This window comes from Salmo salar, chromosome ssa16 (genome assembly GCF_905237065.1).
Source record: "Salmo salar chromosome ssa16, Ssal_v3.1, whole genome shotgun sequence".
In the NCBI taxonomy this organism is placed as follows: domain Eukaryota; kingdom Metazoa; phylum Chordata; class Actinopteri; order Salmoniformes; family Salmonidae; genus Salmo; species Salmo salar.
In genome coordinates, this window is record NC_059457.1 from 86,400,085 (window position 1) to 86,421,858 (window position 21,774).

General features: G+C 46.8%; 3 protein-coding genes across 4 annotated transcripts in view; 1 reads left to right on the plus strand and 2 right to left on the minus strand.

The window, feature by feature from the left end:
- Positions 1-3,924: 3,924 nt before the first annotated feature.
- On the minus strand, positions 3,925-7,212 carry LOC106583512 (mitotic-spindle organizing protein 1). Its single transcript, XM_014167784.2, has 3 exons — positions 6,943-7,212; positions 6,483-6,628; positions 3,925-4,533 (listed from the first exon to the last, which is right to left on the minus strand). Exons 1-3 carry the CDS (start codon positions 6,995-6,997, stop codon positions 4,519-4,521), a joined length of 216 nt encoding a protein of 71 aa, XP_014023259.1. The 5' UTR covers positions 6,998-7,212; the 3' UTR covers positions 3,925-4,518.
- Positions 7,213-7,272: 60 nt separating this feature from the next.
- On the plus strand, positions 7,273-13,671 carry LOC123723757 (protein aurora borealis). The gene is made up of 10 exons (XM_045698378.1): positions 7,273-7,360; positions 7,681-7,854; positions 8,588-8,694; positions 9,039-9,169; positions 9,323-9,433; positions 9,571-9,827; positions 10,791-10,947; positions 11,185-11,759; positions 12,139-12,285; positions 13,095-13,671. The coding sequence occupies exons 2-10, from the start codon at positions 7,702-7,704 to the stop codon at positions 13,116-13,118; spliced, it is 1,662 nt and encodes a 553-aa protein (XP_045554334.1). The 5' UTR covers positions 7,273-7,360; positions 7,681-7,701; the 3' UTR covers positions 13,119-13,671.
- Positions 13,672-13,895: 224 nt separating this feature from the next.
- The window catches only part of LOC106596303 (exosome complex exonuclease RRP44), a 28,741-nt gene continuing 20,862 nt past the window's right edge, over positions 13,896-21,774 (minus strand). The window contains exons 17-20 of one of the 2 annotated variants that reach the window (XM_045698376.1): positions 19,605-19,773; positions 14,619-14,777; positions 14,414-14,536; positions 13,896-14,258 (exon numbers count right to left, since the gene is read on the minus strand). In XM_045698376.1, coding sequence (XP_045554332.1) covers positions 14,190-14,258; positions 14,414-14,536; positions 14,619-14,777; positions 19,605-19,773 — 520 coding nt within the window. In that variant the 3' untranslated portion in view covers positions 13,896-14,189. The remainder of the gene's footprint in view (positions 14,259-14,413; positions 14,537-14,618; positions 14,778-19,604; positions 19,774-21,774) is intronic. The other variant, XM_045698377.1, reaches the window with a different exon arrangement.

The following is a 21,774-nucleotide window of genomic DNA, read 5'->3' on the forward strand; positions in this document are numbered from 1 at the left end:
GTAGAGAGAGGAGACAGACAGACAGACAGGGTAGAGAGAGGAGACAGACAGACAGACAGGGTAGAGAGAGGAGTCCGACAAACAGACAGGGTAGAGAGAGGAGACAGACAGACAGACAGACAGGGTAGAGAGAGGAGACAGACAGACAGACAGGGTAGAGAGAGGAGACAGACAGGGTAGAGAGAGGAGACAGACAAACAGACAGGGTAGAGAGAGGAGACAGACAGACAGACAGACAGATAGGGTAGAGAGAGGAGACAGACAAACAGACAGGATAGAGAGAGGAGACAGACAGGGGAGAGAGAGGAGACAGACAGGGGAGAGAGAGGAGACAGACAGACAGACAGACAGGATAGAGAGAGGCGAGGCAGAGCGACCGTCAGCCCAGCAGCCATCTGCTCATCTCCTGTTAATGAACAAAGCAAACAGCAGGAGTCAAGGCCAGCTCAGCTCCGCTCCAAATCCGGGTTCTTTTTATTGACAGAAACACACACACTTTAATTGTATTAGGCTTGATTAAAAACAGGGGCAAGGACAACTTTCAGACCTTACTGCTCTCTCCGCTTCAGTCAACTAATGGTAATGGAGTTGCTAGGCTGTGTTCCTGAGGAAGAGTCACTCATTGTTGATCTGACTACAGGCCCAGGATTGAAGTAACTGCTGTAACATTCACTATGCCTATGGAAAAAGGCTTCTAGGAAGTACACTGTATATTGAGTAACCTATACTAACGTCACAATGTTTAAAGGGGCAATCAGCGGTTTCTACATCCATTTTTGGACTTAATTTGTATAAATGAATGATGTGAACCCATTGATTCTTGAAGAATATAACTTCTAAATGCCTCATGAACTTAGTTTAACTGTCATACCCCATCAGAACCCAAAATATAAGCTTGTTTTACTCCAGTGTTTCTAAACAAAGTAAATGTAAACAAACACTATATGGCCCCAAAACATGGTTAAAATGAACATTTTGATATCATGGATGGTCAGTCCTTACATCAATAGTTGTAACTATAAACTGTAGATCGGTCACATTTCTCCAGCCTCTCATCCCTCAGCCTTTTACTGAAACAGGGGTGGGGAAAACGCTTTGTTATTGTTCCTACTGCTGATTGTGGCTTTAAGTGCTACAAACAGACGATGGAGCTATTTGGAAATGTGATGATAACAAAGACAGGCCTGATTTCCATCATTAACTGTAGGCCTACAATATATTTCTAATGTAATCATCATTGATTGTAATGTGGTTAGTCTCAGCAGCCACAGCTGGCTGTATCCAAACATCCCCACTGGTCATCAACTATTATTGTAGCCTACAACATGATGATGATCAACTCTCATATTTACAGCCTCAAGATGATGATGATGCTGTTCATCTCGCGCCGTATTCAACACGGTGGGTCCCGTGCGCAGCACATATCAAATACCAAACAGATGGCTGGTAGACAAACAAGGTAATTTATCTCCGAGCCAGCGGCGGGGAACGAATGAAAGTCTTTTCTCACCTACCGAAGCTAAATGTTGATTTTTCTTGTCTTCTTCATTCCTCCACATTTAGCAGCTGGCTGCCTGCGCGTTTCACATCAACTCAAATGAAAGACAATCTTGTTTTCATTCATTTCCAACACAGTGAGTCTCTTGTTATGGAGATTAAAACGAGTCTGTGATGCCCATCATTTGTCTTGATGATAGACTGGGGGCCCCAACCCTGAGATGCCAATACACTACATACGGCTTGCCTGGGTAGATATATCTATTAAATGCCTCTCTGTATTTGATAGACCACATGTGTCTTACCGCTCCCACAACACACATTTGGGGGAAACAAATGCTCAGCCACAGTGCAGGGCACCTTGCCAGGGCCATGCTGAAGGGAACAACTACCTGCAACCAGTAGCCTTGTTAACAGTTCATCTTCCACCCTTAAAAAAGCAACACCCACCCAAGATGAAGGTAGTAGGGGGTAACTGCCCCTCCCCCCCCCAAGGGGTAGTTATTCCCTTTATGGTTATGAATGTGTTTCTACCTGTCATTTAGAAAATGACTAGCCACTTAGCGCTAGTTAGTACTAACTTGCTTGCAAGCAACTTCACTAGCAATAAATGCTAGCCAGCTAGCTAGTTAGCATAAGCTGCAAAGAGTGCTAGCTAGCAACCTCCTTACTACCAGATCGTCTGAGGTAAAGTAAAATAAGCTAACGTAGCTTAATTGCAGTTGTAAATGTTTCCACCAGTGACTGATAGCTTTACAGTTAATGTTACTTTATAGCCTTTTAGCTATTTTACACAGCATTTTATGTCATATATCTAGATAGCTAGCTAACTGTTTGAGAGAGCTTTTAAATTGGCATCTCCCCCCCATATTTCAGTGGGGACTAGAGCAGTGCAGGGGTTGGACTCATGAGTTGTGCTCCAATTTGACTGGGGATAGCTTTATTGTGACCTACACTACCAGTCAAAAGTTTGGACACACCTACTCATTCAAGGGTTTTTCTTTATTTTTACTATTTTCTACATTGTAGAATAATAGTGAAGACATCAAAACCATGAAATAACACATATGGAATCATGTAGTAAACAAAAAAGTGTTAAACAAATCAAAATATATTTTATATTTGAGATTCTTCAAAGTAGCCACCCTTTGCCTTATTATTCTACAATGTAGAAAATAGTAAAAATAAAGAAAAAACTCTTGAATGAGTAGGCGTGTCCAAACTTTTGACAGGTACTGTATGTACAAATGCAATAGCAGAACATAAGTTGCCACATCAATGCTACACTGAATTAATTAGTTAAGTTGTTATTAAATGTTATACCCTAATGAAATGTAATATTATTAGTTATATTACATTCCAATATTACATTCCAATTAAGATTTTTTATTAATTAAAAACAACTATTGAAAACTTTTGATCCTGAATGAAATTTTAAAGACTGTTGGGATTTAAAACCTTGCATTATTCAAATCATATTTAGTGCAATTGTACATCATGGATTGTATTGAAAAGGAACACAGAACAAAGAAAATGAATGTGCAGGTGAGTTAAAAAGAGGGACTTTACATCACATCTCTTCATAGTGCGGATATTAATGGTGACACCATTTCCCCCCCACATATTTTATTCAAATAATTGAACTAAAAACAACTAGACGTAGCTTTGAAGTATTACTTACTAAAGAATGTCGAAATTAAACTGATTGAATGGATTTTAACACACTGTGTGAAACTCTATGGCCCAATCTGCTACCAGGTAACTGGCACCGCGGGCACTTTAAAACACAGCTTTCCTAAAAACATTTCATGAAATAACTAAAAAAGTGAACTATAGCCATTTATTTCCCTTTGAGGTTTATTCGCCAAAGCATGACCTTCATCCACATACAATTTTTTCTCCAAATGTAGCTTTTTTGTGTCAGCAATACGACATTGTTCTTAGTGGGGGCTAGTTACCCACTAATTCCCTACCTCCTTCGTTCTTATTACTTGTGCAGAGACATTTTCCTGAGATCTCCAATTGAAAGATATTTAACTAGGCAAGTCAAGAACAAATTCTTATTTACAATGACGGCCTACCCCGGCCAAACCCTAATGACGCTGGGCCAATTGTGGATGCCGCCCAATGGGACTCCCAATCACGGCCAGTTGTGATACAGCCTGGAATCAAACCAGGGTCTGTAGTGATGCCTCCTGCACTGAGATGCAGTGCCTTAGACCACTGCACAACTCAGGAGCCCAGGTGTCCTTATCAGAGAACTCCTCAACAGAAGAACATTGCAGACAGAGGACATGGAGGATATCGTATCTACACTGATTTATGACTCTTTTTAATTTAACTAGGTAAACTTTTCTACTGGTAAACTGGATAGTACTTCTGAATCATCATGATCTAATGCGTAAGTAAAGAAACACTGCCACCTTGTGGATATAAAATGCAACTGCTTTTAATATTGAGTTCCATCCATCATTGACAATCCTGGACACTTCGAAAGAAAAATAAAACACTGACATGCCAGACATTGAAGAAAAAAACAGACATTAAATTCATATAAAACTACACACAATTCGCAATAAATTAGACTTCTTTACACATCCAAAAAGCCATAAAGGAATTGAAAACAACCCATCATTGTAGCACTGTGTGATGATGGATAGTGCCATTGATTAGGTTTCCTTCAGTCAAAAGAAAGACGACTGAACTGACAACCTATATGATTGAGGGAGGGAGGGGTACTGAAACATTGGATATCAGGGCATTGTAGTCATTCATATTGCCAGATTGCACACCAAGCTGATGACAGGAACACAAAAGTCAAGGAGAATTGGCCACTGATGTTGCCAGACCAAATGTTACACACACACCATTTTCCTTCAAATGAAGCCAGGGGTCAAATCCAGAGGCACGAGGAATAGGTCAGGGTAATAGATGCTCACTATTTGGCAATATTGTGAAACTTGACAGCATGAAAAGACTTCCACTCAGCAGAATTGTTCTGTTGGGATCAGTCTTGGATCCTCAGTTGTCAGAGGCCTGGAACAGAAGGAAGACGAATATTGGCATATTGTTTAGACATTAAGTTTGTGACTACAGGTGCAACATGCAACAGTGGTGAGGCAGAGACGGAGTTATCTAGATCCAGTCAGAAAGAACCTAGCCTATCAGATTGAAGCATAATGGACTCATTAAAACAGTGGCAGTTATGTGAAGGATAACCACAGCAATTGACCCTGTCCTGTACAGAGCAGAGTCTAATACAGGGCTCTCCAACCCTGTTCCTGGAGAGCTACCGTCCTGTACAGAGCAGAGTCTAATACAGGGCTCTCCAACCCTGTTCCTGGAGAGCTACCGTCCTGTACAGAGCAGAGTCTAATACAGGGACTCTCCAACCCTGTTCCTGGAGAGCTACCGTCCTGTACAGAGCAGAGTCTAATACAGGGCTCTCCAACCCTGTTCCTGGAGAGCTACCGTCCTGTACAGAGCAGAGTCTAATACAGGGCTCTCCAACCCTGTTCCTGGAGAGCTACCGTCCTGTACAGAGCAGAGTCTAATACAGGACTCTCCAACCCTGTTCCTGGAGAGCTACCGTCCTGTACAGAGCAGAGTCTAATACAGGACTCTCCAACCCTGTTCCTGGAGAGCTACCGTCCTGTACAGAGCTGAGTCTAATACAGGACTCTCCAACCCTGTTCCTGGAGAGCTACCGTCCTGTACAGAGCTGAGTCTAATACAGGACTCTCCAACCCTGTTCCTGGAGAGCTACCGTCCTGTACAGAGTAGAGTCTAATACAGGACTCTCCAACCCTGTTCCTGGAGAGCTACCGTCCTGTACAGAGCAGAGTCTAATACAGGACTCTCCAACCCTGTTCCTGGAGAGCTACCGTCCTGTACAGAGCAGAGTCTAATACAGGACTCTCCAACCCTGTTCCTGGAGAGCTACCGTCCTGTACAGAGCAGTCTAATACAGGGCTCTCCAACCCTGTTCCTGGAGAGCTACCGTCCTGTACAGAGCAGAGTCTAATACAGGGCTCTCCAACCCTGTTCCTGGAGAGCTACCGTCCTGTACAGAGCAGAGTCTAATACAGGGCTCTCCAACCCTGTTCCTGGAGAGCTACCGTCCTGTACAGAGCAGAGTCTAATACAGGGCTCTCCAACCCTGTTCCTGGAGAGCTACCGTCCTGTACAGAGCAGAGTCTAATACAGGGCTCTCCAACCCTGTTCCTGGAGAGCTACCGTCCTGTACAGAGCTGAGTCTAATACAGGGCTCTCCAACCCTGTTCCTGGAGAGCTACCGTCCTGTACAGAGCAGAGTCTAATACAGGGCTCTCCAACCCTGTTCCTGGAGAGCTACCGTCCTGTACAGAGCGAGTCTAATACAGGGCTCTCCAACCCTGTTCCTGGAGAGCTACCGTCCTGTACAGAGCAGAGTCTAATACAGGGCTCTCCAACCCTGTTCCTGGAGAGCTACCGTCCTGTACAGAGCAGAGTCTAATACAGGACTCTCCAACCCTGTTCCTGGAGAGCTACCGTCCTGTACAGAGCAGAGTCTAATACAGGGCTCTCCAACCCTGTTCCTGGAGAGCTACCGTCCTGTACAGAGCAGAGTCTAATACAGGGCTCTCCAACCCTGTTCCTGGAGAGCTACCGTCCTGTACAGAGCAGAGTCTAATACAGGGCTCTCCAACCCTGTTCCTGGAGAGCTACCGTCCTGTACAGAGCAGAGTCTAATACAGGACTCTCCAACCCTGTTCCTGGAGAGCTACCGTCCTGTACAGAGCAGTCTAATACAGGACTCTCCAACCCTGTTCCTGGAGAGCTACCGTCCTGTACAGAGCAGAGTCCATTTAGTCCTATTGAGTCTCTATAGCAGGGTCCACGGGACAAACTTGGTCCAGACAACATTTGGTTCAACCTTGTTCTATTGTGTCTCTATAGACTCGGTTCTGTAAGTATCTATCCCTGTCCCCTGAACATGGCCTTACTTTTAGTGAATCTGAGGCTTTACGTAGCTCCTTGATGACAGAGGACAGGGCCTCTGGGTTGATGCCCTGCTCACACAGCCTGACACAGATAGACAGAGACTCCATGTCCAGGCCTGTGTTCAATAGCCTAGAGATCTCCAGCAGCACTTGTGGGGAAAAATAGGAGAAAATAATAACATGAAATTGGCACTCTAGCTACCCATTGTCTGGCATATAACGAGCTGTATAGTTTAAACCATGTCACCTTTCAAGATAAAAGTGTTCTTACTAATACTGCTGTGTGGTGGATTGTTGCCATGGGTACAGAATGAAATGTGATAGCTAGCTAGCTAAAGTTCCCTAGCTAACTACCTTACTGTCAAGCCAATCTTTAGGCATTGCAATCAATAGAGTGTGTCACATTTGTAAAACACATACCTAGGTTCTACAACAGACATGATCATAACCTTAACTAACTCACCATCCATTGTTTCTCGGACAGCATTCATGTTGTTAGCATTAGCACTGCTAGCCATGATCAGTTCGTGTGGGACCTCCGAGATTAACTCAACAACAACTTCAACAGTTCAAGCTGATTTACAAAAATACTTCTACTATCACAACCCCGTCATTTGGATAAATTAGAAATAGTACATTTGTTGATAAAGTCTACCATGAGTATATACTTTGCTAGTCAGCTTACTAACGACCACACAAGCGAAAGGAAGTGACGTCGCTGTAAATTTGGAGCGTTCTGAAATCTTCAATCTGATTGGTTATCAGGCACTTCCTATTAACTTCTATTGGTCAATTGGCGTTGTGGGAAAACTGAAATAAACGTTTGAAACAACTGACTCTGGAACCTTATTTTGGTTGTGTTGAAAACTTCTGCAGCTGCTGTAAGTATCAGGGCTTCAATATCAAATAACATACCGAATAGATCTATCAAATGAACCTCTCAGAATAGTTGCTAAAGCCTTAGCTAGCCAGGCATTTAACTAAACGTTTGGGATAGCTAGTATGTACTAGATTGTGGGACCAACAGCCAGCTAGTTTAGCTAACGTTAGTTAGCTAGCAACTCTTTCACGTAAGTAAGGTTTGTTCTCTTGATAGTATTACAGTAATTGTTTGGCTTTCTCTAGTACTTAGTGATCTTTGATTAGCATACTATTTATACTGGATCAAAGCTGATTCATGTTTGAATTCCTGCATCAATAGGTTCAGGTTTGTGGTCAGACTATGGGAGATCTTCCAGTTGTCCAGATCACTCCTGAGACTCCAGGGAGGGCAGCTATCCGTAACCCCTTCGAGAGCCCCAACGACTACCATCGCCTGCAAGAATCCGTGGTCCCCAGCCCCTCTGTCTTCAAGTCCTCCAAGACCTCCGGAGCTGTAAGTGTAAACCTACACTGAGTGAACAAAACATTGAGTTGCATTGCCTTTTGCCCTCAGAACAGCCTCAGTTCGTCGGGGACATGGACAACAAGGTGTAGAAAGCGTTCCACAGGGAAGTTGGCCCATATTGACTACAATGCTTCTCACAGGTGTGTCAAGTTGGCTGGATGTCCTTTGGTTGGTGGACCGTTCTTGATACACACGGGAAACGGTTGAGCGTGAAAAACCCAGCAGCGGTGCAGTTTTTGGCACACTCAAACCTGTGCCCCTGACACCTACTACCATACCCTGTTCAAAGGCACTGAAATATTTTGTCTTGCCCATTCACCCTCTGAATGGCATATGTACACAATCCATGTCTCAATTGTCTCAAGGCTTACAAATCCTTATTTAACCTGTCTCCTCCCCTTCATCTACACTGATTGAAGTGGATTTAAAGAGACCTCAATAAAAGATCATAGCTTTCACCTGGTCAGTCTGTCATACTAATATTTTGTACACATTTATGGTCTGGTCTCATGCATATCTTGTATAGTTCACCCACTTCAATAGCCTGAAGGACAACTTACCTCCATGATCAGCAAGTCAGTTAGCAGGTTTGTCTCCTTCAGAAGTCCTGTCATTGTCCTCTTGTGAACGTAATCACCCGTTTTACAGAGCCACCTCGTGACGTTCCTTCAATCACTACCTGAATCGTTATTCTCAATGTTTTCTTGATCATTGTTTTCAGACACCAGCCAAGTTTAAATGGGACATAGATGAGATGTCTAGCCTGCTCCCTGTGGACATAGACGCTGAGGATATCCACCGCCAGTCATTGTACCTCAGTCAGACCAGGTGAGGAACTAGTAACCAGTCCTTGTACCTCAGTCAGACCAGGTGAGGAACTAGTAACCAGTCCTTGTACCTCAGTCAGACCAGGTGAGGAACTAGTAACCAGTCCTTGTACCTCAGTCAGACCAGGTGAGGAACTAGTAACCAGTCCTTGTACCTCAGTCAGACCAGGTGAGGAACTAGTAACCAGTCCTTGTACCTCAGTCAGACCAGGAACTCTGACCAGGTTAAGGTTTACAATGCACACAAGACAAATGGGGAGCACTTTGAAATACAACTGCTGCTGAGAGGTTGGGGGTATTGGTTTATTGGTCTGGTAACCGCTTTGTTTTTTTGAAAACATTCAGGATGGATTCTGACATCGAGGAGAAACGTCAGAATGCTATCGAGCAGTTTTTCACAAAAGGCGCCATTGTGCCTTCACCATGGACCGAACCAACAAGCAAACAGAAATCAGCACAGATGCACTTTGGGAAGAGTAAGTGAATCCAATGAGTTGGAGTTAAGTCGCTTTTCACTCACCAACACTCACACATTATAGTGTTTTATTTTCTGTCATTTTCTATTTCCTGAATAACTTATGTTCAGCCATTTCTATGGATGTTAAATGAGTAAATGTTTCTATCTTCAGGTTCCATGTCCCCACTGATACTAGAAGATCCACTATCAACTAAAAAAACCACAGTAGGCTGCCAGACAGTCCTGTCCTTACCTGTGGACTTCCACCTGGACAAAATATTAGGTAAACCTTTACATGTCAGTGAACACTCCATACACGTAATGTTTATCTCTGTGCAGATATTACCAGACTGCCAGGAAACCTTATCAGGTCTCACAAATAGTCTGTCTGTCCTGTCTGTCTGTCTTCCCCCACCTCAGGAGAATACTACAGACTGAAGGAGGTGTCTCAGCAGGATCAGGTTCAGGAGACCCTGAGCTCCTCGTCTCTGAGACGGAAGTTGTTTCTGGACGGCCAAGGGAGTGGCTCAGAGTCCTCCAGCCCCCCCAGCCCAGAAGGAGGGGAGGGAGAGCCCCCTGGGGGAGAAGGGGGAGGGGATAGAGATTTCCTCTCACCCATGAGCGCCTCTCCTCTGCCCTGCCCGTTGTCTGGCATGTCTTCCCTGACCCCCTCCACTGTAAGTGTGCCACTATTCAATGTCAATGGTGTCTGACCAGTGTGTTGAGTGACAGTGAAACATGCTAGCAAGTGTGGTTTGTTGCTCTGGTTCTAAGCATGTGTTGTTATTATCACAGGGCTGCCCAATCCTTTTCCTGGAGAGCTGCCATCCAAAAGGTTTTCACTGGGTCGGGTTAGTTACAACTGGGGTTGGAGTGAAAACCTACAGGGGGGTAGTTCTCCAGGAACAGGGGGTTGGAGTTAACCTACAGGAGGGTAGCTCTCCAGGAACAGGGGGTTGGAGTTAACCTACAGGAGGGTAGCTCTCCAGGAACAGGGGGTTGGAGTTAACCTACAGGAGGGTAGCTCTCCAGGAACAGGGGGTTGGAGTTAACCTACAGGAGGGTAGCTCTCCAGGAACAGGGGGTTGGAGTTAACCTACAGGAGGGTAGCTCTCCAGGAACAGGGGTTGGAGTTAACCTACAGGAGGGTATCTCTCCAGGAACAGGGGGTTGGAGTTAACCTACAGGAGGGTAGCTCTCCAGGAACAGGGGGTTGGAGTTAACCTACAGGAGGGTAGCTCTCCAGGAACAGGGGGTTGGAGTTAACCTACAGGAGGGTAGCTCTCCAGGAACAGGGGGTTGGAGTTAACCTACAGGAGGGTAGCTCTCCAGGAACAGGGGGTTGGAGTTAACCTACAGGAGGGGTAGCTCTCCAGGAACAGGGGGTTGGAGTTAACCTACAGGAGGGTAGTTCTCCAGGAACAGGGTTGGAGTTAAAACCTACAGGAGGTTATCTCTCCAGGAACAGGACAGCTCTGCTATAGCAGATGCTATATTCCTTCTAAAGTGGTACTGTGTATAACATCTAGGAGGGAATCTGTTTGTGTGAGGAAGAATCACAAAGCTAGGATTTCAAATAAACGTCACTGCTTGTTTTCTCTCTTGCCATTTTAATGAGACGTTGTCTCTGTTTTTCGAAGGGTCTTTTCTCGTCCAGCCCGATCCAGGGTCGTTACCGAACCTACAGCCTGGGAAGTGTCACCAGCCCCCTGTGCCCTGAGCGCTCCTCTCCTGCTGGCTTCCAGTCCCCTGCCCTGTCCCCCATTGGACCACAGTTCACACAGACACCCATAGCAGGTATACGAGTCATTTAAAGAGGTGTTTTATGTCCTTATTGCCATAATGTGTCTTAAATGTTGTTATACCATAAACCTGATGCAGCTTTGGAGACATTATCTATGGAAACTGGTTGAATATGTCTGTGCAGATTTGCACATCTTTTACGGACCTCAACCTGTTGAGTCAAGTCATTAGGTGAACGGTGTCCATGTTATTGGTAAGTTGAGTGATGCCGTGATTGTTTTTCCTGTCTAGGAGAGAGGAAGAAGCTGAGCTTTGTGACCCCTGAAGGTGTTCCCCTAGACATGGACATCAACTCCTGTACAGAGAGCCCCTACGTAGACGGCTGTTCACCTATCTGCTCCTCGCTCCAGCCCCCGGGCCGGACCCAGGTCAACCCTGAGCTCAGACTCGGAGCCCCCTGCTGGGCCTCACCCCCAACCATCTCCCCCAACCCTTCCCTCCTGGACCAGGAGAATATATGTCCCTCTACTTCACTACCAGCCATGGAGCTGGGCGCCTGCTCCCCGGTGCCATGTGTACCCAGGACCAGTGGGGGTCTGCTGGGGCTGGGGAGGCTGTGTGAGGGGGGTCCGGGGATGGGCCAGCCTCTGTTGGACTCAGTGAAGATGGAGGAGGTGGAGAACGGCGAGGTGGAAGTGGACCTCCCTGTGGAAGAAGAAGAGGAGGAGGAAGGAGGTGTGACTCCTGTTGGTGTCTGGTTGACCAGCTCCCGTGTCGGGGCGAGTGTGATGGCAGCGGAGGCGTCTCATATGTTTGTGTCTCTGCTAGCTGAAGGAAGCTGCATCCCTTATGATAACAGCATGCAGGTCTGTATCTACTGGTCTACTGACTAAACCGCTCCAATCACAACAGAATAGACCTCTAACAAGCTGGCCACCAGTTTTACATTTCAGAAAAGGCATTTTAATGTTTCTAAAAAAAAAAAAATTGGAAGAGTTACACTGACATGTATGTCGACCCCTTTGGAAATAACTGGATTTCTGCATAAATTGGTCTTAAAATTTGATCGGATCTTCATTTGATCTGTGTTTTTGACTTTTTTTGCACTAAAATGTTATTTGGTTGAATGTACACAGATGGATCACATACTTTTAATTATTCTTAGATTTCTGATTACCATGTTAATCACTGTGGGAGAGGCACTGATTTGACAATGTTTGAATATTGACTGCTTTCTCTGTGTAGGTGGACAGTGGGTACAACACATACGCTGGCACTGCCACCGCCAGCCTGATAGATGCCATGAGTTCAGACAGCCAGAGTAAGGAGTCATTCGACGCAGCACACATCCCAGACGAGGTCTTCCCTCACAGCAGACACACTAAGACTAAGGTAACGTAACCCACACCAGACACACTAAGACAGAGGTAACGGTAACCCACAAAGACAGAGGTAACGGTAACCCACAAAGACAGAGGTAACGGTAACCCACAAAGACAGAGGTAACGGTAACCCACAAAGACAGAGGTAACGGTAACCCACAAAGACAGAGGTAACGGTAACCCACAAAGACAGAGGTAACGGTAACCCACAAAGACTGAGGTAACGGTAACCCACAAAGACTGAGGTAACGGTAACCCACAAAGACTGAGGTAACGTAACCCACAAAGACTGAGGTAACGTAACTGTGAAATGGTTCCTGATGAGCCCAAACCCAACGATGCAGTTAAATCCAGATCAGCAAAAAATAAAAAGGGACTATTAACTTAGTAGAAGCTGTTCGGCAGTCTGACGGCCTGGGGGTAGAAGCTGTTCGGCAGTCTGACGGCCTGGGGGTAGAAGCTGTTTGGCAGTCTGACGGCCTGGGGGTAGAAGCTGTTTGGCAGTCTGACGGCCTGGGGGTAGAAGCTGTTTGGCAGTCTGACGGCCTGGGGGTAGAAGCTGTTTGGCAGTCTGTCGGCCTGGGGGTAGAAGCTGTTCAGGAGACTTTTGGTCCCAGACTTGGTACTCCAGTACCTCTTGCTGTGTGGTAGCAGAGAGAATAACTTGGGTTGCTGGAGTCTTTGACGATGTTTAGTGCTTTCCTCTGACACCAGAATTGGATCTTATTTCATTTGTGAGTTTACACATTGCTAAACCATGATTGACGTGGTACAGCTTATGAAGACACACATATGAATGGAGAATATTTTGTTTTCCAGACTGTTTTTCCTCAACACCATTGAGTGAGCTGATTGGAAGAGAACACAAGGAAGCCCCTCCCAGCTGAAGCCTATGATGATGTCTTGCCAATGTTGCACCGTTTTAAAGCAGCCATGTCAGGAGTCTATTCAGTCAGATTCTGTTGCAAAACATTTGTAATGGAAACCGTTTACTCTAGAAATGGAACCTACCTGAATTTGTCCAATAGAAACAAATTGCCAAACGCTTTGTTTAGAGTAAACCGTTTGTTGCAAAACATTTAGCAACAGAATCCGTGTACTGAATACACCCCGGCTAAGTGACAATGTTTAGATGCCGCCATTCGCACAAATGAACCTGGAAATGAATTCCTGTTGGCGCTAGCTATCCCTCGTAATGGAGTTGAAATGTGCTCACTAAGGTGTCTGAAATGGCACCCTATATAGTGCACTACTTTTGAGCCCTGTGGGCGTTGGTGAATGGTGCACTATATAGGGAATAAGGTGCTATTTTGTTGAACTTAGTGTTGACGTGAACAAGGGACTGATGAAACTTGACTTTCATATGTATTTATACATTTTATATTCTTGTTGATTTTGAATTTAGCATTATATGAATCATTTTTATTTTTGATCAGTTAAACAATTACGGGAATGTGAATTGTGATAAAGGATTTATTTTGTTGTGATTGAATGGGTGGAAAGTTCAGACTAGAGCACTGAGCCACATTAAATGTTGTACACCTGGGCTTCTCTTTAGTTTCCTGGCTACATTTCAATTACATGCATCTACGCCAAAGAGATGAGAAAAGGAACATTGGCTAAAAACCAAGAGATTTATTGGGAGTTGTACAAGGAAACGTTCCTTCTAGAATAGACCGTACAAACCACATGGGTCAGGAATAGAAACAGTATATCTTGCCACAGTATACAGGTTACTGGCATCTCATTAACATTCACCAGGAAGGTTGACGTTCTATAAGTCAAGGAAACAAGGGTCTGTTTTAAAATCACAACCATATTAACCACAGGATGTTCTGTGCTTGTCATGTAGGGAAAAAAGATAAACATTAAAAATAACTACTGAGAAAAGTTTCGGTCTGAGGAAGGTGTTATTCAACGGTCCAGTTTAGCTCTCTTGGTATCTGGTTCTGGTTCAGATGGTGCGACACTCACTCCAGAGATCTAGAAAACAACAACATTAGTTACATGTCCAACCCTGAAATGACAGAAGATATTTTACCTCAGACACAAACTGTTACCTGAACATAGTTTTAGTTCATAACTACATGGAAATGACCACCGTAGGATCTCTGTTAAGTTTGAAACAACAAACGTACCACAGGTTCGACCAGGGACATCCTGATCTTCTGGTGCTGGACGTTGGACGCGTCCAGACTGATGGTCACTTTGACCTTGTCAAACATGTTGAAGGAGTGGCCCTCCACCGTCAGACTAGGAGCCTGTTCTCACACACACAGAGTTACAGTTGAGCCATACACAAATAAAACAGCTTTAATTTTGTCTGACACACAGCGAGGGTACCTCTTCGTTGAAGATCAGTTTGGGGCTGGGTTTGTCTTTGTTCTCAAAGAACACCGTTCCTTCCAGACCAAACTTAGGGATGAGAACGATGATGGCGTTCTTCCTCACAAACAGGATGAACCCCTCCTCATTCAGGATGCCTCTGCTCTTGAAGAACAGCTGGAGGAAATCTGCCATCTCGGCCATGGGCTTATTTTATCTCAGATGGAAATGTCCAGTAAGAAATGCTATTTTTACATTTCCGTTGAAAAGCATTTTGCTACAGTGCACTAATGAATCTGACCCAGGTGTCCTTTTGTAAAATGGGTCCCACGTCTTCAATGGGACTTCCTGGTTAAATAGTTTGTGTGAGTGAGACCAGTACCTGTGTGTGGAAGACTACAGAGGCTCTAACAGGTCAGTGTTAGGTGAGACCAGTACCTGTGTGTGGAAGACTACAGAGGCTCTAACAGGTCAGTGTTAGGTGAGACCAGTACCTGTGTGCGGAAGACTACAGAGGCTCTAACAGGTCAGTGTTAGGTGAGACCAGTACCTGTGTGTGGAAGACTACAGAGGCTCTAACAGGTCAGTGTTAGGTGAGACCAGTACCTGTGTGTGGAAGACTACAGAGGCTCTAACAGGTCAGTGTTAGGTGAGACCAGTACCTGTGTGTGGAAGACTACAGAGGCTCTAACAGGTCGGTGTTAGGTGAGACCAGTACCTGTGTGCGGAAGACTACAGAGGCTCTAACAGGTCGGTGTTAGGTGAGACCAGTACCTGTGTGTGGAAGACTACAGAGGCTCTAACAGGTCAGTGTTAGGTGAGACCAGTACCTGTGTGTGGAAGACTACAGAGGCTCTAACAGGTCAGTGTTAGGTGAGACCAGTACCTGTGTGTGGAAGACTACAGAGGCTCTAACAGGTCAGTGTTAGGTGAGACCAGTACCTGTGTGTGGAAGACTACAGAGGCTCTAACAGGTCAGTGTGAGGTGAGACCAGTACCTGTGTGTGGAAGACTACAGAGGCTCTAACAGGTCAGTGTTAGGTGAGACCAGTACCTGTGTGTGGAAGACTACAGAGGCTCTAACAGGTCAGTGTTAGGTGAGACCAGTACCTGTGTGTGGAAGACTACAGAGGCTCTAACAGGTCAGTGTTAGGTGAGACCAGTACCTGTGTGTGGAAGACTACAGAGGCTCTAACAGGTCAGTGTGTTAGGTGAGACCAGTACCTGTGTGTGGAAGACTACAGAGGCTCTAACAGGTCAGTGTGTTAGGTGAGACCAGTACCTGTGTGTGGAAGACTACAGAGGCTCTAACAGGTCAGTGTGTTAGGTGAGACCAGTACCTGTGTGTGGAAGACTACAGAGGCTCTAACAGGTCAGTGTGTTAGGTGAGACCAGTACCTGTGTGTGGGAAGACTACAGAGGCTCTAACAGGTCAGTGTTAGGTGAGACCAGTACCTGTGTGTGGAAGACTACAGAGGCTCTAACAGGTCAGTGTTAGGTGAGACCAGTACCTGTGTGTGGAAGACTACAGAGGCTCTAACAGGTCAGTGTTAGGTGAGACCAGTACCTGTGTGTGGAAGACTACAGAGGCTCTAACAGGTCAGTGTTAGGTGAGACCAGTACCTGTGTGTGGAAGACTACAGAGGCTCTAACAGGTCAGTGTTAGGTGAGACCAGTACCTGTGTGTGGAAGACTACAGAGGCTCTAACAGGTCAGTGTTAGGTGAGACCAGTACCTGTGTGTGGAAGACTACAGAGGCTCTAACAGGTCAGTGTTAGGTGAGACCAGTACCTGTGTGTGGAAGACTACAGAGGCTCTAACAGGTCAGTGTTAGGTGAGACCAGTACCTGTGTGTGGAAGACTACAGAGGCTCTAACAGGTCAGTGTTAGGTGAGACCAGTACCTGTGTGTGGAAGACTACAGAGGCTCTAACAGGTCAGTGTTAGGTGAGACCAGTACCTGTGTGTGGAAGACTACAGAGGCTCTAACAGGTCAGTGTGAGGTGAGACCAGTACCTGTGTGTGGAAGACTACAGAGGCTCTAACAGGTCAGTGTGAGGTGAGACCAGTACCTGTGTGTGGAAGACTACAGAGGCTCTAACAGGTCAGTGTTAGGTGAGACCAGTACCTGTGTGTGGAAGACTACAGAGGCTCTAACAGGTCAGTGTTAGGTGAGACCAGTACCTGTGTGTGGAAGACTACAGAGGCTCTAACAGGTCAGTGTGTTAGGTGAGACCAGTACCTGTGTGTGGAAGACTACAGAGGCTCTAACAGGTCAGTGTGTTAGGTGAGACCAGTACCTGTGTGTGGAAGACTACAGAGGCTCTAACAGGTCAGTGTGTTAGGTGAGACCAGTACCTGTGTGTGGAAGACTACAGAGGCTCTAACAGGTCAGTGTGTTAGGTGAGACCAGTACCTGTGTGTGGAAGACTACAGAGGCTCTAACAGGTCAGTGTGTTAGGTGAGACCAGTACCTGTGTGTGGAAGACTACAGAGGCTCTAACAGGTCAGTGTGTTAGGTGAGACCAGTACCTGTGTGTGGAAGACTACAGAGGCTCTAACAGGTCAGTGTTAGGTGAGACCAGTACCTGTGTGTGGAAGACTACAGAGGCTCTAACAGGTCAGTGTTAGGTGAGACCAGTACCTGTGTGTGGAAGACTACAGAGGCTCTAACAGGTCAGTGTTAGGTGAGACCAGTACCTGTGTGTGGAAGACTACAGAGGCTCTAACAGGTCAGTGTTAGGTGAGACCAGTACCTGTGTGTGGAAGACTACAGAGGCTCTAACAGGTCAGTGTTAGGTGAGACCAGTACCTGTGTGTGGAAGACTACAGAGGCTCTAACAGGTCAGTGTTAGGTGAGACCAGTACCTGTGTGTGGAAGACTACAGAGGCTCTAACAGGTCAGTGTTAGGTGAGACCAGTACCTGTGTGTGGAAGACTACAGAGGCTCTAACAGGTCAGTGTTAGGTGAGACCAGTACCTGTGTGTGGGAAGACTACAGAGGCTCTAACAGGTCAGTGTTAGGTGAGACCAGTACCTGTGTGTGGAAGACTACAGAGGCTCTAACAGGTCAGTGTTAGGTGAGACCAGTACCTGTGTGTGGAAGACTACAGAGGCTCTAACAGGTCAGTGTTAGGTGAGACCAGTACCTGTGTGTGGAAGACTACAGAGGCTCTAACAGGTCAGTGTTAGGTGAGACCAGTACCTGTGTGTGGAAGACTACAGAGGCTCTAACAGGTCAGTGTTAGGTGAGACCAGTACCTGTGTGTGGAAGACTACAGAGGCTCTAACAGGTCAGTGTTAGGTGAGACCAGTACCTGTGTGTGGAAGACTACAGAGGCTCTAACAGGTCAGTGTGTTAGGTGAGACCAGTACCTGTGTGTGGAAGACTACAGAGGCTCTAACAGGTCAGTGTTAGGTGAGACCAGTACCTGTGTGAGGAAGACTACAGAGGCTCTAACAGGTCAGTGTGAGGTGAGACCAGTACCTGTGTGTGGAAGACTACAGAGGCTCTAACAGGTCAGTGTTAGGTGAGACCAGTACCTGTGTGTGGAAGACTACAGAGGCTCTAACAGGTCAGTGTTAGGTGAGACCAGTACCTGTGTGTGGAAGACTACAGAGGCTCTAACAGGTCAGTGTTAGGTGAGACCAGTACCTGTGTGTGGAAGACTACAGAGGCTCTAACAGGTCAGTGTTAGGTGAGACCAGTACCTGTGTGTGGAAGACTACAGAGGCTCTAACAGGTCAGTGTTAGGTGAGACCAGTACCTGTGTGTGGAAGACTACAGAGGCTCTAACAGGTCAGTGTTAGGTGAGACCAGTACCTGTGTGTGGAAGACTACAGAGGCTCTAACAGGTCAGTGTTAGGTGAGACCAGTACCTGTGTGTGGAAGACTACAGAGGCTCTAACAGGTCAGTGTTAGGTGAGACCAGTACCTGTGTGTGGAAGACTACAGAGGCTCTAACAGGTCAGTGTTAGGTGAGACCAGTACCTGTGTGTGGAAGACTACAGAGGCTCTAACAGGTCAGTGTTAGGTGAGACCAGTACCTGTGTGTGGAAGACTACAGAGGCTCTAACAGGTCAGTGTGTTAGGTGAGACCAGTACCTGTGTGTGGAAGACTACAGAGGCTCTAACAGGTCAGTGTTAGGTGAGACCAGTACCTGTGTGTGGGAAGACTACAGAGGCTCTAACAGGTCAGTGTTAGGTGAGACCAGTACCTGTGTGTGGAAGACTACAGAGGCTCTAACAGGTCAGTGTGTTAGGTGAGACCAGTACCTGTGTGTGGAAGACTACAGAGGCTCTAACAGGTCAGTGTTAGGTGAGACCAGTACCTGTGTGTGGAAGACTACAGAGGCTCTAACAGGTCAGTGTTAGGTGAGACCAGTACCTGTGTGTGGAAGACTACAGAGGCTCTAACAGGTCAGTGTTAGGTGAGACCAGTACCTGTGTGTGGAAGACTACAGAGGCTCTAACAGGTCAGTGTTAGGTGAGACCAGTACCTGTGTGTGGAAGACTACAGAGGCTCTAACAGGTCAGTGTTAGGTGAGACCAGTACCTGTGTGTGGAAGACTACAGAGGCTCTAACAGGTCAGTGTTAGGTGAGACCAGTACCTGTGTGTGGAAGACTACAGAGGCTCTAACAGGTCAGTGTTAGGTGAGACCAGTACCTGTGTGTGGAAGACTACAGAGGCTCTAACAGGTCAGTGTTAGGTGAGACCAGTACCTGTGTGTGGAAGACTACAGAGGCTCTAACAGGTCAGGTGTTAGGTGAGACCAGTACCTGTGTGTGGAAGACTACAGAGGCTCTAACAGGTCGGTGTTAGGTGAGACCAGTACCTGTGTGTGGAAGACTACAGAGGCTCTAACAGGTCGGTGTTAGGTGAGACCAGTACCTGTGTGTGGAAGACTACAGAGGCTCTAACAGGTCGGTGTTAGGTGAGACCAGTACCTGTGTGTGGAAGACTACAGAGGCTCTAACAGGTCAGTGTTAGGTGAGACCAGTACCTGTGTGTGGAAGACTACAGAGGCTCGCTGTGCGTACTGAGCCATCTTGTGTCTGTAGTTGAGGTTGTTGCAGAGAGCAGACTGCTTGTGTTTGTCCATCAGGTCTGGGTAGGTGCTGTCTGCTCCAATGGCTACAGCCAGCAGCCGATGCACGATGATGTCAGAGTATCTGTAGAGGTTACAATAACATCAGAACCAGTCAGGAGTAGAGGGAGGGTGTTCTCACCGTCTGATAGGCGAGGTGAAGTGTGTGTTCTCACCGTCTGATAGGCGAGGTGAAGTGTGTGTTCTCACCGTCTGATAGGCGAGGTGAAGTGTGTGTTCTCACCGTCTGATAGGCGAGGTGAAGTGTGTGTTCTCACCGTCTGATAGGCGAGGTGAAGTGTGTGTTCTCACCGTCTGATAGGCGAGGTGAAGTGTGTGTTCTCACCGTCTGATAGGCGAGGTGAAGTGTGTGTTCTCACCGTCTGATAGGCGAGGTGAAGTGTGTGTTCTCACCGTCTGATAGGCGAGGTGAAGTGTGTGTTCTCACCGTCTGATAGGCGAGGTGAAGTGTGTGTTCTCACCGTCTGATAGGCGAGGTGAAGTGTGTGTTCTCACCGTCTGATAGGCGAGGTGAAGTGTGTGTTCTCACCGTCTGATAGGCGAGGTGAAGTGTGTGTGTTCTCACCGTCTGATAGGCGAGGTGAAGTGTGTGTTCTCACCGTCTGATAGGCGAGGTGAAGTGTGTGTGTTCTCACCGTCTGATAGGCGAGGTGAAGTGTGTGTGTTCTCACCGTCTGATAGGCGAGGTGAAGGTGTGTGTTCTCACCGTCTGATAGGCGAGGTGAAGTGTGTGTGTTCTCACCGTCTGATAGGCGAGGTGAAGGTGTGTGTTCTCACCGTCTGATAGGCGAGGTGAAGTGTGTGTTCTCACCGTCTGATAGGCGAGGTGAAGTGTGTGTTCTCACCGTCTGATAGGCGAGGTGAAGTGTGTGTGTTCTCACCGTCTGATAGGCGAGGTGAAGTGTGTGTGTTCTCACCGTCTGATAGGCGAGGTGAAGTGTGTGTTCTCACCGTCTGATAGGCGAGGTGAAGTGTGTGTTCTCACCGTCTGATAGGCGAGGTGAAGTGTGTGTGTTCTCACCGTCTGATAGGCGAGGTGAAGTGTGTGTGTTCTCACCGTCTGATAGGCGAGGTGAAGTGTGTGTTCTCACCGTCTGATAGGCGAGGTGAAGTGTGTGTGTTCTCACCGTCTGATAGGCGAGGTGAAGTGTGTGTTCTCACCGTCTGATAGGCGAGGTGAATGTGTGTGTTCTCACCGTCTGATAGGCGAGGTGAAGGTGTGTGTTCTCACCGTCTGATAGGCGAGGTGAATGTGTGTGTTCTCACCGTCTGATAGGCGAGGTGAATGTGTGTGTTCTCACCGTCTGATAGGCGAGGTGAAGTGTGTGTTCTCACCGTCTGATAGGCGAGGTGAAGGTGTGTGTTCTCACCGTCTGATAGGCGAGGTGAAGTGTGTGTGTTCTCACCGTCTGATAGGCGAGGTGAAGTGTGTGTGTTCTCACCGTCTGATAGGCGAGGTGAAGGTGTGTGTTCTCACCGTCTGATAGGCGAGGTGAATGTGTGTGTTCTCACCGTCTGATAGGCGAGGTGAAGTGTGTGTGTTCTCACCGTCTGATAGGCGAGGTGAAGTGTGTGTGTTCTCACCGTCTGATAGGCGAGGTGAAGTGTGTGTTCTCACCGTCTGATAGGCGAGGTGAAGTGTGTGTTCTCACCGTCTGATAGGCGAGGTGAAGTGTGTGTTCTCACCGTCTGATAGGCGAGGTGAAGGTGTGTGTTCTCACCGTCTGATAGGCGAGGTGAATGTGTGTGTTCTCACCGTCTGATAGGCGAGGTGAAGTGTGTGTGTTCTCACCGTCTGATAGGCGAGGTGAAGTGTGTGTTCTCACCGTCTGATAGGCGAGGTGAAGTGTGTGTGTTCTCACCGTCTGATAGGCGAGGTGAAGTGTGTGTTCTCACCGTCTGATAGGCGAGGTGAAGTGTGTGTGTTCTCACCGTCTGATAGGCGAGGTGAAGTGTGTGTGTTCTCACCGTCTGATAGGCGAGGTGAAGTGTGTGTGTTCTCACCGTCTGATAGGCGAGGTGAAGGTGTGTGTTCTCACCGTCTGATAGGCGAGGTGAAGGTGTG